At 56.0% G+C, this 12,737-nt stretch overlaps 3 protein-coding genes across 10 annotated transcripts in view; 1 reads left to right on the top strand and 2 right to left on the bottom strand.

Annotated features, from left to right (window-relative positions):
• Positions 1-307: 307 nt before the first annotated feature.
• Positions 308-5,507, bottom strand: UCK1 (uridine-cytidine kinase 1). Its single transcript, XM_069770707.1, has 7 exons — positions 5,372-5,507; positions 4,873-5,032; positions 3,890-3,986; positions 3,618-3,760; positions 3,422-3,516; positions 2,260-2,308; positions 308-1,847 (listed from the first exon to the last, which is right to left on the bottom strand). Exons 1-7 carry the CDS (start codon positions 5,456-5,458, stop codon positions 1,660-1,662), a joined length of 819 nt encoding a protein of 272 aa, XP_069626808.1. The 5' UTR covers positions 5,459-5,507; the 3' UTR covers positions 308-1,659.
• A 577-nt stretch (positions 5,508-6,084) lies between these two features.
• PRRT1B (proline rich transmembrane protein 1B) lies at positions 6,085-7,883 on the top strand. The gene is made up of 4 exons (XM_069770738.1): positions 6,085-6,128; positions 6,310-6,658; positions 6,833-6,973; positions 7,075-7,883. Exons 2-4 carry the CDS (start codon positions 6,323-6,325, stop codon positions 7,219-7,221), a joined length of 624 nt encoding a protein of 207 aa, XP_069626839.1. The 5' UTR covers positions 6,085-6,128; positions 6,310-6,322; the 3' UTR covers positions 7,222-7,883.
• An 893-nt stretch (positions 7,884-8,776) lies between these two features.
• The window catches only part of RAPGEF1 (Rap guanine nucleotide exchange factor 1), a 90,818-nt gene continuing 86,857 nt past the window's right edge, over positions 8,777-12,737 (bottom strand). For all 8 annotated transcript variants that reach the window (XM_069770735.1, XM_069770734.1, XM_069770731.1 and 5 more), the window contains one exon: positions 8,777-12,193. In XM_069770735.1, coding sequence (XP_069626836.1) covers positions 12,043-12,193 — 151 coding nt within the window. In that variant the 3' untranslated portion in view covers positions 8,777-12,042. The remainder of the gene's footprint in view (positions 12,194-12,737) is intronic.

Raw genomic sequence — 12,737 nt, forward strand, 5'->3', positions numbered from 1 at the left:
GCATTAGAGATGTACCACTGAACTGTGGTGATCACTACTAACAAACCTTTACCGATTTCCAGTGTTGAAAAGACTATAGGGATGACAGTGCAGACTGCATTTTTCTTTTTTAAAAAGTGGTTTGCCGGGGGTTTTTTTCCCCTCAATAAAGCTTCAGCCATTATAGAACTAAAGCTAACAATTCTGGGAAGAAAGAACTGTTGAGTATAAGATCATCTCCAGAAGTGTTCCTTTCCGTACCTTTGTGCTGGCGTAGTGCAAGTAGCACAAATAATAGCTTTTACATAAAGTGGTCATTTCTGCTCACTGTTGGTTCATTTGTTTATTAGCCAAAGTAACACACCCACAAGCAACACAGCCAGACCTTGGTTTTAGAAAACTAGCAAATATGAAAAAGTTCCTCTTAATAGTACTTCCCCCCCTCCCCCCTTGTTAAAATTGCACCACAGGTCCAGACTGAAGAAGGATACCACAAGGACATTTTCAAAGGCCCAACCAGCACTTCATTTCAGAATTATCTTTTTTCCAGAAACTCCATGTTGCTGCAGTACCACTTATCTGGGGTTAGCAACAGAAACTGGGATGTCACTGTTTATACTTGCAGCCTCTTGTCTGCTCTCTTTAGAAAACCAGACATTCTTGAGTTTAAACTGAGCGCAAGGCAAGCGCTTTGACCCTGTCTGAGGGTAGAAGCATGTCCAGAGCTGTTTGTACCACCAGAAGGAGGGTCTTGCAATTCACAGCTTTCCCCCTTGCTGATCTTACCACCCAGCTCTGGAAGTGGACAAATTCTGCCCAGCAGAATCTGCAACCAGCAGTACAGAAATGCCCTAAAAGACACTAATACTGACAAGGTCAGGTTTCTGTTTCCATGAGCAACTCAATCCAGTTGGAGCTCACACATTCATTAACTGGGGTAAAGGAAACTATTTGGGTACAAAAAAATAATCATACAGTGTAGCAAGGTTTGGAAGCTTAGAAAGGAATAAATTAGGAACCAGAATCACACAACTTCTTGGGCCTGTCCCCCTGATGAACTGCAAGTTCCCATTTGTCCCAGACAGTCTCTGTTTCATCTCCATCTCGGGAGAGATTCCTCTACAGGTCAGTCCTTCTGCCCCCACATGCTACTACAGGCTAAAAAGGAGGCTGGCCAGCAGGACAGCAATGCCAGAACTCAAGGTGCCAACAAGGTGAAAAGGACTGCACCTGCTTGTTAACAGGGTGTGAGCTAGTCTTAGATAAAGAGACTGTTTTTTTCTTTTGAAAAAAACCAGGCAGATAATTTTCCTGCTAAGGAAGATCATCATCAGGGAAATGGGGTATCTTGCTAATCACCTAGTAGTGCTTAATTTTCAGGGGAGACTTTAGCATTAGATCTCATTTTGAAAATTAAGGCAAGTAGCACTGCCTTCAACCAGTTCATGAAGTAACATCGTAACTCCAGACATGGCAGGGAGGAAAGGGAGGGGTTTTGGAGGGGAGGGGGCAGTAGGCCAACTCCTTCCTCTCCCCTCTGGGAGAAGTTTCACACCAGTATCCCCTCCACTGCTAGGATGATTTAAAGGGTACTTCACCAACCATTCTGTTGAAGTCCTTTCCCAAAGTTGTCTTCAGTGTTGGCCTGGACCAGAGGCAAATCCTTCAGATGTGGACAGGTCAGTGCGGACGGCTGCTGGACTCCAGGTGGGAGCGTTTGCCGGCCGCTAGCACGCTGCTGCTCTCCGTTTGTTCAGGGAATGGGCGCTTGTAGGTCCGACCGTGTCCGTTCATTGCCCCTCGCTGCCACTTGCAGATGTCTCCGTTTAGGATGTCTTGAATGTGCTGCACTATAAGGTTTATAGCAACTGCAGAGGAACGGGAAATAAAGGACACGCAGGCTTTCTTGGCTGAGCTATCTAGAAAATGTGGAGCATCCAGCCCTGTTCAACTCAAGTTTTAACAAGCCCTTAAATGAAACTACGCCTGCCCTCTGCAGCGAGGTCAGACCTCAGCAGAAACCAGCAACTGCAGAACCAGCTTTAACACCAGTGTCCTGCTCTGCATCCCCAATCTCCCGTTGCTTTTTCCAGCCCTCCTCAGGCTGAGCAGCTGGTCATCCCATTCAGGCTCTGAGCAGCTCCCTCCCCTACAGCCCTCCAGCAAAACACTTTTCCTTAGAAGGATGCAAACCAGGCAGTGGTGTGCCACCTGCTCTCTTCCCAGCCCCAAAGGTGGTCTCCCCAGAGAAAACAGACAGAGAACCGAACTCCCTTTTACCCATGTTGTCAACTCCCCGGGGGATGATCACATCTGCATACTTCTTTGTCTGCAAAACAGTAACAGTGGTGGAGACTGTTAATGGGAAAAGCCAGCTTTATTCTAGGAAGAAGCTACCAAACGCCAGAAAGCTGGGGGCAAAGATAGAGGCGTTTCTGTGCTCTGGGGCTGCAAGTTAAAGCTCTTGGTCGTGGTCACACCTAAACGAATTGAGAAGTCATATTGGCTAACGTGCACTGGATTTAAGGTCAGGGATTGTTCTGATTGTCCCTTTGCAGTGAATTGCAAAGTAGAAGCAGGAGGTCAAGCGTGGAGTACTTGCTTTTACACTTCTGAAGAGTATGCTGCCTTCCAATGGGTCACCTGCTTCGGGCCTGAGGTCTGTTTGCTAAGAGCTGGTTCTAATCAGCATTTCACAAGCCATTGCTAAATATCTACCGAGAGCCAAGGTACCCAACGCGCATGTGAAATTCCTTCCTGCCTCTGATGACATTTTATTGATCTCTGCCACCACAGAGCCCCTGGGTTTTTTCCCCCCTGCTACTTATAAAAAGGCTGGCTAATTCAGCATTTCTAATGACCACTTTTACAATCCCAGAATTGCTTTGATCTAGAGCAAGAGGCGCCTGAGCTGGCCTTTTCCATCTTATTTAATCCACATACCAAATTTTGTTCTCAAAGGGGTTTTTGCAAATTAATTTGATTACATGAGCACCTAAATTGGCCCCACATTATACTGTGTAGCAAGCAGATGCTGTAATGGTCTGCCCTGGGTTTTCACCAGCGTTCCCTGTTGAGAGTCTGCTGGAAACCAAGCTCTTCTTTCTTCCCACAAGAATAAATGCAGAGTGGGAGTGTTTCAGTCAAAGGGACCTATGCTAAAATAGCCATGGCAGCAAGCAGTGAGAAAATGTGTGCAGCCTCTAGGGATTTCCACGGTGCTTTGCAAGAAGAAAGAACCAACCATTTAAGTTCCTTAAACAAGCAGCTTGTAATGGTTAAATAGATACGGCGGAGGGGAGAGGGTTGGATTCATGAAATACGAGTATCAAAAGCCACCACTGCTGCACCTACAGTGCAGCTAATCCCCAGGCGACCCTGCTCCTTCTCTTCCTCCCCAAAGCCCCCCCCCCCCAAATCAAATTAGTGAAACATTTGGTACCGGTAAGCAGAACTCCTCAAAGGCAGGCTTGACAAACGTGGTGTACTGGGTGAGGATCTGCTCAAGGTCTCTCCCGCGTTTCATATCTCGCAGAACTGGGACGGGAAGATAAACTCTGTGAGATTTACCACATGGCCAAGGATGGATAAGGAACACGAGCAGGCTGATGCTGCCCATGACGGCAGAGCATTAGTACCTCTGCGGGACAGCCGGACGTCAGAATCTGTGTCAACAAAGAGCCGGAGGTGGAACATGTCCCGAATGTCTTGGTTGTAGAAAACCAGGATCCCCTCAAAGAGAACAACGTCAGCGGGATAGACCACCGTTGTCTCCGCCAGCCTGCCAGGAAAAAACACCCAGAGCACGTTGTTCAATGGGTCTCGCACCGCAGTCCGGCGGTCTGTCCCCAGGCCCAGCTGGGGACACCCACATACACAGCCCAAGACTTTGCACAAAACTGAAACCTACCGAGAATGCGTCACGAAGTCATAGGTCGGTACCTCAACAGTTTTCCCCTCAACAATATTTTTCAGGGTTGTATGCATCAGATCATTATCAAAAGCATCTGCGAGAGGAAGGTTTAAAGAGAAGGATGTTCAGATGCTGGTATAGCAAATGTTCAGCTCAGATTTTCTAGGCCCGAAGGAAAAGCTCTCTGCCTAGTCTTGTGCCAGGGAAAAAGGAACTTCTTAAGCTTTTTTCTTTCCTACCAGGAGCAACCCAACACTCCCTGCCCAAGCTAGAACTGTTATACTTGGTTACGGAGATAAGGAAGAGAGAATTTGCTGTTTACAAGCAACTACAATACCAAGAAATTAAGAACCCGAATATGAAGCTAGGAATTGTGTGATTTTACCAAACCACTTGGTAATTGTATAATTTTGTGCAGCTCTTGGCCTGTTAGCTAAGAGTAATTTAGAAAACCTCAGACATCTTTAATGCTTTTCAAGAGCATTTGCTGGCTAGCCTACAGCAGGCTCTAGACTTCAGCCAAGGGCAGATCGTTGTCCCGTTTGCAATCCATAGCACTCCCTGAGCAGGACAAAGAGGGTGTCCTGAGGGTGTGGACAAAGAATATCAGGAAAGGATTTGGGGAACGATGCGCTTTGTCACAGAGCCTCTCAACAGCCGAGGACGAGGAGACGGAGCAGCGTGCGAGCCGGGACGCTCTCCAACTCTCTCCAGCATGGCTCTCTGCAAGGATGCACTAAAACAGCAGTCACCACCCGCAGCAGCGTGGCTTTCGCGACAGCAACGCGGACACGTGAAAGACAAACAGGTGTTTTGGTGGGAAAAAGAGCATTTCTGTTATCCGGCACTTCTCATTTCCTACAGGCCCTCGTAGCAAACCCCAGCTGCTCTCCAATCGCTACCTCAACCGCATTACAGACGGGAAGGGGGAGGAAAAAGGCAGCCAGGGTTTCTTTGGGCCCCCCCAGCAGCAGCCTCACCCGGGTGGTCGAAGTTGTACTGTCCCTTCAGCGCCTTGGCCTGCTGCTCGGCGGTCAGCACCTTGTAGAAGCTGTCCTGGCTGAGGATGAGCACCTTCCGCTGCCGGCGGTCCACCTCGTTCTGCCCCAGCAGCTCCATGATCTTCTCGCACACTGTGGACTGGGAGGGGACGGGGGGCTCAGGCAGAGTGGGGGGACCACGGACCCCAAGCCCAGCCTTTCCCCGCGGGGCAGCCGGGGACCGACACCCCCCCACCACACATCACCACACACACACCACACATCACCACACACCACACATCACCACACACCACACATCACCACACACCACCACACACCACATCACCACACACCACATCACCACACACCGACCCTCCCGCCGGGGCTGGAGCCCGAGCCCGCCCCGGCACGCTGAGGCCGGCACCGGCGAACACCGCTCAGCTCCCCCGCGGGCCCGATCCCTGTCAGAAAACCGACGGTGGCGGTGCCGGTGTCTCACCTTGCCGCTGGCGGTGCCGCCGCTGACGCCGATGAGGAAAGGTTTGGGGTGCGGCCGCTCCGGTTCGGCTCCGCCGGCGGAGGCCATGGCGGGACGCGCTGCCGCGGGGGATGACGGGAGGTGTAGTCCGGCGGCGGCGGCGGGGACACGTGACGGGGCGGGGCCAAATGGCGGGGGCGGGGGCCAAGGGGCGGGGCGGGGCCAAGTGACGGGGCGGGGCCGGCGCGGCGGCCACACGTGCGCTGAGCGCGTCCGGTCTCAGCCCCCGCGGGGCCGCGTCCCGGTGGACGGACCGCGATAACGGCCTTAGATAACGGCACCCACCCACCCAGCCCCCGCGGGCGGGCGGCCGTGGGCCCGTGACGAACGCGGTACAGACGCAGAAAGGCAAAGCCGGTTCCGAGACACGTACACGCGGGGCGGGGGGGGGGCGGGAAGACGAGCTACGCGTCCTGCTGCACACGACGGGTCCAGCTAAAACGTTTTGTATATAAAATAAAGACGAATCACCCGTTTCTACACGAAAAAAAAACCCCTTCCTCGTGTGGCTCCCCCCGCCCCCGAGCCCCGTGGGTGGCCGTACCGGGCGCGGCCCCCGCCCGCGCAGGGCCCTGGGCAAACAACCGGTCAATGATTAACGCGCCCGGCGCTGCGCTCCCGGCCGGGGCCGGGCGAGGACCGGGGGCCGGAGCGGGGTGGGGGGGGTAGGGGCCCGGTCCCCGAGCCTCCGGCAAGTGGGGAGCCCGCGGGCACCGACGTGAGTGGGGTCGGGGCCGCGGGGGTGGCGAAAGGGCTGGGGGGGGGAAGGTGGGGGGCTCGGCTGCGAGAGCCAGTCCCAGCCCGAAACGCGACCCTAATTCCGGGGGGGGGGACACGGTTGGGGTCGGTGGGCCGGGGCTGTGCCCGCTCCTCCGCCCACGGCCTCCGTGTCCCCGCAGGGCGCTCGGTGGGATGGAGGGCGAGCCGCCGGTCGGGCCCCGGGGCCACGGTCCGGAGCGAGGGGGTGGCAGCGGGGCGGCCGGGGGACCGTCCAGCTCCGGCACCCGCTGGGACCCCCCCACGGGCAACGGGGACGGACCCACGGTGGTGGCGGCGGCGGTCAGCAACGCGGCCTTCGAGGGCGACCCGCCGCCCTATTCCCCGCCGGACCCCAAGAGCGTTCATCTCCTCTACCCGCCGTTCCCGGCCGGCTTCTCCCAGCAAGCGCCCGTCCTCTACCAGCCAGGGCGGGGGCCAGGACCATTCCCACCCCAGGGCATCCCACCCTCACCCCTGCCCTACACCACCGTACGTATCCCTCACCCTGACCGCAGCGGGGTCACCCCTTATTCCCCCCCTCCTGGGTTTGCGGGGTCCCAAGCGGCGCCCCAAACGATGCTTGAGCAGCACGACCCAAGAGGGGGTACAAGGCCGGGGTGGGGGGGTCCTGCAGCTCTAACCGCCCCCTGCCCCGCGTCGCAGTATGACGGGCAGCCGAGCACGGGGCCATCACCCGCCGGCTGTGGGCAGCGCTTGCCCAAGGACTACATGGTGGAGTCGGTGCTGGTGACCGTCTTCTGCTGCCTGCTGACCGGGGTCGTCGCCCTCCTCTACTCCCACGAGGTAAGGACCGCGCGGTTCTGATTTACACAAACCCACCCGGCACCTCGAATTCCCCCCTCCTGGTACTGCGGGTCTCTCCTAACCTTTCCCCTTCGCACCAGACCCGGGCTGCGCTCGGCCGTGGGGACGTGGCCCAGGCAAACGCGGCATCCAAAAAAGCCCAGTCGCTGGTCCTCTTCAGCCTCCTCTTCGGGTTGTTCGCCTCCATCAGCTGGGTCGTCTACGTCCTGGTGGCCCTGTACCTATGACAGGGACCCCAAACCCCAGGGACACGATGTGCGCCGGGGGCTTCTTGCGGCTCAGCACGGCCCGGGGGGGTGGGCACGGGCAGGTGGAGCGGCCGCAGTCCCCGCATGGCATCACCGGGGCTGCTGCGGGAAACGGGTGACCACAAAGCGTTATCGGGGCTGAGGGGCAGCGTCCGTCCTTCCTGGCGGGGCGAGGAGCTGCTCCAGAGCCACGCGTGCCTTCGCCTGCCCGCTCTCAGCCCCGCAGGCAGGAGGAACCCAGACCAAAGCGATGGCGGTGCTGTGTCCCGCTGGAGCCGGCTCTGAGCAAGGAGCCGCGTCAGAGCAGCGGCACCATGTCCGGCATCAGGTTCTGCTGCGGGATGTTGAACCCCGTTACCACGGACCGTCACTTGGAGGTGTCCAATGGGACTCTGGTGCAGAGGGAGCGTCTTGTAGAACCGGGGCTGGAGCAAACGGCCAAGGTGTAACGGAGGGGCCAAGGCGTGCAGCCGCTCTGCTCTGGGCGTGCGAGAAGCCCTCACCGGTCATTAATAATGTGAGAAGATACAAACCCATATATTTAGCCTCTACGGTAATTTTGCACACACAAATACACACACATGCTGTATCACCACCTTCTTGCTGCTTCCAGATTGAAATAAAATACAGGTGTAGCCCAAGCTTCTGTTTTCTCTGCACACCAAGGACCTCCCCTCCCCGCCCCGCGGCTTTTGTCCACCACAAAATTCAGGCTAAGTTCTGCTGTCAGTGATCAAATCAGGGTTTCCTCCCAAAGCAGGTGGGTGCCGGGGCTCCAGCCCAAGCAGGACCCCGGGGAGACCCTGGGGAAGGGGAGCCCACGCAGGGCCGTGCTGGGGATGCAGCAGCCCCAGGTCTGGGGGTGCCGCTCGCAGAGCTGCTGCAGGGAAGGGGAAAACCAGCCGCTGGGTCTTCCAAAGGCTGCTCGGATGAGCCGAGCGGGGATGTCAGCGTGCCCCATGCCAGGCCCCGGCTCTGCTCACAGCCACGCTCCCGTCTTGTCTCCCAGGGGGCTGCGACAGACCCCGCAGCCCCCTCGCGCTTTGTCGGGCCGGTGGGATGCGGCACCCCGGTCCAGCCCTGGCGAGTGAGCCGGGGGGGTACATGCTCGGTTAGTGTCTGGGCATCCTCCTCCCGAGCTGGCCGATGCCAATTATTTCCAGAGGAATTTTGAACCCCGTCCAGGACTGAAATAGCGCGGGAGCGTGCTCGGCCGCCCAGGCCGCAGCAGGGGTTATTTATAGCCCTCGGCCGCCCGGCATGCGGCTGCCGTACGGGCTGGGCTGTGGCCAGGCACACGCCTGCCTACGTGTATTTTGGGGAACCGAGACCCCCCGACACGGGGGACATCAGTGCCCAGAAGAAGGTGACAGGAGCAGACATCCCCTCCCAAGTGTAGGGCTTGTACTGGGTTGTACTGGGGCGAGACCATCTCGACGGAGGTAAGGAAGAGATTTATAGGGGAAAGGGCCAAGGGCAGAGGAAAACGCCAAGGGGCACATGAGAAAACACGAGGCCACACCAGCGCCAGAAGTGGATTCGATTGTCACTTTAATCCACAGACTGCTGCATGCACTGTAAACAGGATCATCAGGCGGGTTTGTTATTGGTGTTTATTTGTCTTTTATATAAAAGTTACAGGTCTGAAATGTTTGCAGGAAGATGCCACCATCAGGACTGGGTTAGTGGTAAATATATAGTACAACCAAACAGCTGGGGGTGGGTGAGGGGGCCTGAGAGCGGGGCAGGGGGCTGGTGACCGGGGGCATCGCTTCTCTTTGCTCCCTGCCCTGCGCAGAGAGGGGATTGAGACCCCCTCCCTCCCCCCAAAAGAGAGGTGACGGTCTCGAGAACGCTGCCTGGCAGACAGGCGAACACGCTCATGGCCAGTCTTGCGAAGGGCTGCTCTTCTGGGCTTCTGCTCCCCAGGGGTGCTGCTCCTGGAGAGGGGGGGGTCTCTGGTCAGCAAACCTGAAGCTGCTCTGGGCAAGGAGACCCTTCTTTAGGGTCCTTCCAGCCCTGTGAGCCTGGCCCGAGGTCAGGACACGAGCCAGGAGCCATGGTTGGGACAGCCCACTCGGCTGGGGATGGCCGCAGAGCGAAGGGGAGAAGCAGAGCAGGAAAGCCGGGGGGCACGGCCCCTCCATGCTGGATGAGGTGCTGCGGCCACGCAGACCTCCCGTCCCCACGCCGCGGGCTGAGCCTCTGGCTTTCAGGGGGACTGGCGGAGAGTGGGGAGCGAGACCCCCCGCCTTGGTGCTAGGAGGGATCATGGTTTCAAGTGCAGGGAAGAACCTAGTAACAGCTCCCGCTTGCCAGCAAGAGAGGAGATGAGCATCCCAGCAGGGCTGAAGACAAGGTGCACCCTCCTGTACCTCCGTGGCATGGAGCCCCAGCCATGAATGCTGCACCCCCACAGCCCCCGCACGGGGAAAGCGGAGCGATGGGCTGCGGTTTTAGTGCTACCACCGCTCACGACACTCCTAGAAACAGCCTGTGCCACAGCACACCGTCCGAGGGAGGTGCTCGGAGCTGGCCGGGGAGAAGCCTGCGCCAGACACGGGGTGTATTTGCCTTTTCACAGTCTCGCCGTGTTGGTTTTTTTTTTTTTTTTTAAATCTTATTTACAAAGGAAAACACAAGATTACTTCCTGCATGGAGGCTGCGAAGCCTTTGGGGATTGCAAAGCCTCAGCTGGACATGACACAGGGCTCCAATGCCCTTTAGTGCCATAAAAACAAACTGTTCTTGAAATGTTCTGGCTTGGATGCCCCATTTCAGTGCAGGAATGTCCCTGCTCCTCCTGCTCTGGGGTTGCACAGCATGAACCGGTGTTGGACCCCATGCTCTCCTCCCCCAGAAGACGCCAGAGCGGGCAGGGGGGGTCTCTCTGTGCTTCAGCATTTGGCTGCTGAACAAGTCCTGTGCCTAAATCTTCAGGAAAATAATCGAGCGGGGTACAATCCTACAAATGGGGCAACACTGCTGTCGCTCCCTCCTGCCACCCGTTGGGCAGAGCTGCCGTCTGCAGGGAGCCAGCTAAGACTTTGCAATCTGTTTCTAGAAGGAAGTGCTTGCAACTCTGATTCACCCAGAATAAACAGAGGCTTTAGGAAACAAGGAGTTGCTACTGAGAAATAAGTTAAGGATGCTCTGTGACACAGACACCCTGCCCGTATTCCTTGTGAGCCCCTGTCCTAAAACCGCAGGATTTTGTTAGACGGAACTCTGTAAAAACCTGTGACCACAAGACACGGTGCTGAGAAAGGCCTCGCAAGGCTGCTAAAACCTACAGCGTACGCTCAAACCCACGACCACACTGTAAACCATCGGATGGGGACAGGGGAGGGACGTGAAATGGCCTGGCTGGGGCTGCACTAGGGAGGACACCCTGGGTGGGACACAAAGAGGGGACAGAGGGGCTGAATAAGGCACACCAAACAGATTGGGGTTAACGCTGCGTGTGTGGGAAATGAGACCCCCCCCCCTCGCTCTTCCATGCCGGGCTGCCCCTGCCCTGCTGGCTCCGACACAGCGGGACTGGGGACAGGGATCTGCTGGGGCTCCTGCCAAAGCGTGGATCACGAAGCACAGCACCAAGGGTCAGCCAGATGGGGACCCCCTGAAAAAACCATTTGGCAACAGTGAGAAGAGAGAGGAGTGGGGTGGAGGGGACGGGGCAGCTCGGCCGGGCACAGGGCTCCTTCCCGATTCCCATTTCCAACCCCAGAAATGGACCCACTGGCTCCTTCGCTCGGCTCCTGCACCCGCTCCACAGCCAGCACCCATGCGGCTGCCCCGAACCCCCGTTCTTCCAGCACTTGGAACAACATTGTCACTGGTTGTGAACTTTATACATACTGTTTTGCACTTTTCTTTTTTTCCTATAAACCCATCGGTATTCAGACATGCATGAAAAAAATCCCCAATGGATTCTAAATACTAATATTTACAGTCTCATATACTACAGCATTTACTGTGCAAAAGCTAGTACCATCACTAAAAGATACGGGTTCACAGGACAAGTGAACCACAGTACCTCGGGTAGTCAATGTTTCCAGGGTTTGGAGGGGTTACCGTTGCTTAAATAACAAGATCTGAGAGGAGGAGGGGGATACGATGACTGGAGATGGCGGGTCCCTGCCCACATTTTCAGTGCCTCTTCCATATCTACGACCGGTGCCTTCCTCCCATGAAGAAGGCGCCAGAGATCTGGGGTAAACCGAAGACCCCTGTAAACACAAGCAGCTCTCCGAAAGCAGAGCTCCTCTGGCAGGCAGCGGGAGACTCTTCCATCCTCATCTCCTAGGGATGAACATGTTTCGAGGTGGCATTGCAGGGGAGACTCAAACCCTTGGCTTCCACAGCTGCTGCCTGCTGAACACCACTCTGCAGACAAGTTTGTGGGTGCTGAGCTCTTGCTGACCCTCCTTTGTGGATGAAAACAAAAGCCTGGGTATTCCCAGACGCAATCCGCCAGCAAACCAGTAACACACTTGCATGGGACCCTCCTTCCGCAAATCTCTCTCCCCGGGTTTAAAGCTGATTCATGGCACAGAGGGACGGGAGGAGAAGGAGGGCAAGTGCAGCGAGCACCGGCTGATCTCTGCCCTTCACGGCTGACGCGTGCCGTCACTTCTTGCCTGCTGCGAGAGCCTGACATTCACACACCCAGGGATCGCTGCCAGCTGGGAGGGAGGGTGCGTCATCCAGTAACAGGTACAAACATTGAACTCCAGTCTCATAGCTGCCCTCGGTGCATCTGCGGAGCAATTCTCCTCGCTCGCACAACCCCTCCTCCTAGGTTTTCTCTTCTCGGTCTGTTTTCCGCCTCGTAATGTTCCGAGGTTTGATTTTGAGGGACAGTTCCCACAAGGCCTCCTCAGCCAGGTGGTCGCTGAAATCGTTGAAGAATGACACTATGTCGTCATTTCTTTTGATGTCGTAATGTCTGGAAAACCACAGAGTAGGGTGGCAGTTAAACAAGGGTCTACCTGGGGACCTCTCCCAACTTCGAGCCACCCCTGCCCTGCCCTAAGGGACATCCAGCGCTGTGGGGTTTGCATTACCTGAGCCCAATACTTGTGACTGTGGTGTGACACCAAAAAGGGGAAAACCATCATGCCCATTGCTGAATTGAGGGGAAAAAAAAAAAAGACCCTATCACACTGAAATCAGCAGTTAGATCTGCTGCCTCTGCTGCAAGACAGCATTGAAGAAAACCCTCCACGAACTGGAGAACATAGGAACCAGCAACAGCAAAACCTGGAGGAAAAACTGTTGTCTGAAAGAGAGTAGTGGCAAAACTTTACTGCCCTGGATCTCAAAACTAATATAGGAAAAACGTCTTCACAACTTTTAGTCATAGCTAACCTAGAGAGGGAAGGAGCCTGTGACCAGAGCCCTGTCCTTCCCAGGTCTCCTTACATCTCCATCATGATGCTTTGACCTTAGACTCCCTTGCCCTTCCACGGGGGCTCCCGCGCCCCAGCCAC

The sequence above is a fragment of the Haliaeetus albicilla genome, chromosome 26 (assembly GCF_947461875.1).
Source record: "Haliaeetus albicilla chromosome 26, bHalAlb1.1, whole genome shotgun sequence".
NCBI lineage: Eukaryota > Metazoa > Chordata > Aves > Accipitriformes > Accipitridae > Haliaeetus > Haliaeetus albicilla.

Excerpts from the sequence above, each read along its gene's own strand:
- UCK1 (XM_069770707.1), bottom strand. The coding sequence starts at position 5,458 with ATGGCCTCCGCCGGCGGAGCCGAACCGGAGCGGCCGCACCCCAAACCT. Across the intron at positions 3,761-3,889 it reads GACTTCGTGACGCATTCTCG|GCTGGCGGAGACAACGGTGG; the intron begins GTAGGTTTCAGT and ends TTTTCCTGGCAG. Across the intron at positions 3,517-3,617 it reads CGTCCGGCTGTCCCGCAGAG|TTCTGCGAGATATGAAACGC; the intron begins GTACTAATGCTC and ends TTCCCGTCCCAG.
- PRRT1B (XM_069770738.1), top strand. The coding sequence starts at position 6,323 with ATGGAGGGCGAGCCGCCGGTCGGGCCCCGGGGCCACGGTCCGGAGCGA. Across the intron at positions 6,659-6,832 it reads CACCCCTGCCCTACACCACC|TATGACGGGCAGCCGAGCAC; the intron begins GTACGTATCCCT and ends CCCGCGTCGCAG. Across the intron at positions 6,974-7,074 it reads CCCTCCTCTACTCCCACGAG|ACCCGGGCTGCGCTCGGCCG; the intron begins GTAAGGACCGCG and ends CCTTCGCACCAG.